This window comes from Monoraphidium neglectum (genome assembly GCF_000611645.1).
Source record: "Monoraphidium neglectum strain SAG 48.87 unplaced genomic scaffold scaffold03821, whole genome shotgun sequence".
Taxonomy (NCBI): Eukaryota; Viridiplantae; Chlorophyta; class Chlorophyceae; order Sphaeropleales; family Selenastraceae; genus Monoraphidium; species Monoraphidium neglectum.
This window is the reverse complement of record NW_014009808.1, coordinates 3,293-6,690: the sequence shown is the minus strand read 5'-3', so window position 1 is coordinate 6,690 and position 3,398 is coordinate 3,293. Positions and strand designations below refer to the sequence as shown.

General features: G+C 67.3%; 2 protein-coding genes across 2 annotated transcripts; one reads left to right on the top strand and one right to left on the bottom strand.

Annotated features, from left to right (window-relative positions):
- Positions 1–321: 321 nt before the first annotated feature.
- On the top strand, positions 322–1,561 carry MNEG_13431 (Uncharacterized protein; the record flags this gene model as incomplete). The annotated part of the gene is made up of 3 exons (XM_014038098.1): positions 322–494; positions 911–1,002; positions 1,380–1,561. 3 exons carry the CDS (start codon positions 322–324, stop codon positions 1,559–1,561), a joined length of 447 nt encoding a protein of 148 aa, XP_013893552.1.
- Positions 1,562–2,845: 1,284 nt separating this feature from the next.
- On the bottom strand, positions 2,846–3,389 carry MNEG_13430 (hypothetical protein; the record flags this gene model as incomplete). The annotated part of the gene is made up of 1 exon (XM_014038097.1): positions 2,846–3,389. A coding segment is annotated over one exon (544 nt), but the record flags the coding sequence as incomplete, so codon positions are not given.
- Positions 3,390–3,398: the final 9 nt, after the last annotated feature.

Below are 3,398 nucleotides of genomic sequence, written 5' to 3'. Positions count from 1 at the left end.
GCTCCGGCGCGCCCCACCTTCTTTCGGCCATGGATGGGTTGTGTTTGGCGGTTCTCCGATGGCCTTTGTATTGGATAGAGCCGTGCCTGCTGTGTAGTGCTCAGCCCAAGGAGGACTCGCAGCTTCGACACCGCCCAGCGACTTTCAAGCGGAGGCGGGAGGGCGTACACGGGCGAGGCAGGGAGCGACGCCCACTCGCGTCCCAATTTGCCATCAAAAGGGTGTCTGCATGTCGAGGACACCGCGACACCGCGTAGCCCTGCCTGACGGCCCTCGCCGCAGCACCGCCACCAACGCCCCATCCCGACCCCCTGCCATGTCATGTCATGCAGCGCGCTGCGCGACTCCCGCTTCGCCCCCATCGCCGCGCGCGAGCTGCCGCACCTGACCTGCGGCGTCAGCCTGCTGCGGGAATTTGAGGAGGCACGCGGCTGGGAGGACTGGGAGGTTGGCACCCACGGCCTCATCATTGAATTCACAGACCCCCGCATGAGGTGAGAATGGGATTAGGGATTAGGATTGTTACAGCGTCCCGCTGTCGCCCGCTCCTGGAGCCATCCAGGCTCATGGGATTGTAGAGTGACGCACCAACGTTGTATGACTGAGGTTCAGGTGGCTAGAGAATGGGAATCGTCAGTTGATATGGTGCGCCTGCTGGGCTTCCAGGAGGCGTGTTTCGTGGCACGGCACCCTTGTCAGCGTGGGGCTAGGTGGGGCGGCAGCTGTCGGCGCTCGGCTGCGCGTCGCAGGCGCTCAGCAGCTCGTAACCAGCGGCTGTGCCTTCTCGAACATGACAAATAACAAATGCTTTGTTGTTCTCCGGAGGAGGGCAGGGAGGGTTGGGTCGCCGCGATTCTCCCACCACCAACAGGCCACCGCAACGCGCATCATCATCATGCGGGCGCCGCAGGTGCCGCCGCAGCGCCACGTTTTTGCCGGAGGTGGCGGGGGAGCAGGGCTGGGACAGGCAGCAGACGATAGACTCCCTCATCCGCAAGGCCGGTGGGTGGCAGCGGCAATCCCCAACCATCATGGTTAGCATCATGCTTATGAATCCAGCCATGATTCTAGCCATGACTCAATCGGGGCTTTGCAGTGGGGGGCCTGACGCAGGCGCCAGCCACGCTGCGCGCGCCGAAATGCCTCAGCGTCCCCTGCCAGCCTGGCAACCGCCACAGCCCCCATGACCGCGCCACGAGGGCCACGGCCTGGCTGCGACATCCATGAACCCCGACCCACAATCCCCAAGCCCTGCATGATGCCCAAGCGCTTTATCACCTTTCATGACAACAGCCAGTCCCTGAACCCCCAACGAGCCCAACAACCCCCGAGCTTTCATCCCCAAACTCAATCTGTCGATTCCAATCACAAAACCACAGGCTATGACGGCCGGGTGGACGACGCCCTGCGGCGCTCGCTCAAGGTCACGCGCTACCAGAGCAGCAAGGCCAAGATATCATACCATGACTACGCGGCCCACGGCGGCAGCTGCCGCGACGAGGAGCGCGCGGGCGGCGCGGCCGACGGCGCGCCCTCGGAGGCCGCGACCGTCTACGCGTGACCGGCGGCGGCGGCTCCGGCTGTGGCGCTCGGCTGCTCAATTTGTGGGCCGATCGGGCAGGCTCACCGGTTCCTGCAGCTGCCGAACCCCTCGCACGAAGCCTTGAGCAGCCAGGCTTGCACGCCCCGCTCCACACAACGCACCTTCTGCGCCCGCCTGCACGCATGCAGCCTCGCGCATACATGGTTATGCCCCTACCCGCTCCAGGTCCCGTGCCTGGGCAGCCCCGGCGCGTTCTTCCTTCCCACACGCACACGGACACGCCTCCCTGCGCCTGCCGCCCGCCCGCAGCGCTGCAGCGGCCGACCGGGCCCCGCCGCGCCCGCTCTGCGCCGCACAGCGCCTTCTAACTTGTGACGGTCGTCTCGCAGCGCGCTCTGTTCAGGAGAGTGGCGTCGGTTGCATGCCCTGTATCAACACAACACAACACCCTGTAATGCTCGAGTCCCGCAACCACTGCTGAGTGACTGCTGAGCTTCTGCTCGTTACAATGGGGGTGGGGTGACGGGTGTGACGGGGCAATAACTGCAGATTCAAACGGCAGCTTAGCCTAGCCTGTTGGTTTGGGCGGGCGGGGCCGCTGCGGGCGCGCGGGCCTGCGGTGAGACAGGGGCCGCGCGGCTGTGCTTCGCAACGACGTCCTCGTCGCGTCGGTCAGCCGGCGGGCCCGACTGTTCGGAGCCATGCATTTGGGGGCTGGGGCGGGCTGCAAAACTAGGCGCCGTCTGCGGACGCCGTAGGTAAGGAGCGAACGGCAAAACCTGCCTGCGCTGAGCAAAACAAAACCCCAACTGACCCACCCCTTTGCCTCGGCGCCGCACGCCCTCCCAGCAAGGGGTGCGGCGGGAGAGGGGGAGGCGGGTTGTGAGCCGTAGGCGCATGCAAGATCCCTTAGTCATTGAGTGGCGAAGGATCCATTTTTGCTGGGGTGCCGCCGCCCCCCCCGACTGGGGCGCCGCAAAGATGCGGTTTGGCAAATGAAACCCCCGAATGCAAATGCGGGCTCAAAAGCGTTGAGGTCAAAGGTAAAAGCAAATCGGAGAGCCGCGCCATGCGCGATGGCTGCGGGCCGTGCCGGCGCCCGACAAAACACTCTGAGCGAGTCCAGGGTTCGGAGTACCGACTGGCAATAATGCAGGCAGCCTCGTCACAGGGGGCCCCGCTGTGCGGGTTCAAGCCCAAAACGTCAACCCGCAGATGGCGGTTGGAATGCGGCACTGTTGCCCCGCGGTGCACCCCCTCCCCAAACCACTGCACATGCGGGCACGAACGGACACCGCCCGCTCACACAGCCCACAGCTGCGGGTGACGGTAGGGCGGCGGCGGCGGCGGCGGCGGCACTGAGGGCGATCCAAAGCCGCCACGTCCGCCGCCAGGGCTGCCCGGCCCCCGTGCCTGCTGCCAGTGCAGCCGCGCCTCTTGGAGCTGCGGGTTGGACGGCGCCGCGTGCTGGGCCAGCGGGCTGCCGCACACGCCGCCGCCGCAGCCGCCAGCACCGCCGCCAACGCTCCCTACTGGCCATCCTGCGCAGGCCGCGAGCGGCAGCGGCCAGGCGGGCGCAGCTGCAGGTGACTGCTGAAGCTGGCAGCGGCCGCTGCTTGGGTATTGCTGCGGCGGCGTGCGCAGCGGCGGCGGCGGGGGCGGCGGCGGCGACCCAACCGGCGCCTGCGGCGGCGGCGAGCCAAAGGGGGGCACGGCCTGCGTTTCGGGCGCCCGCGGCGGCGGTTGCAACGGTGGGGGCGTGCGCGCCGCCCGCAGCTGCGCCAGAGGGGTAATTGGGGCCCTGGTTGTGGGCGTCACAGGCCCGCCCCTGCCGTCGCCACCGCCGCTGCGGCGG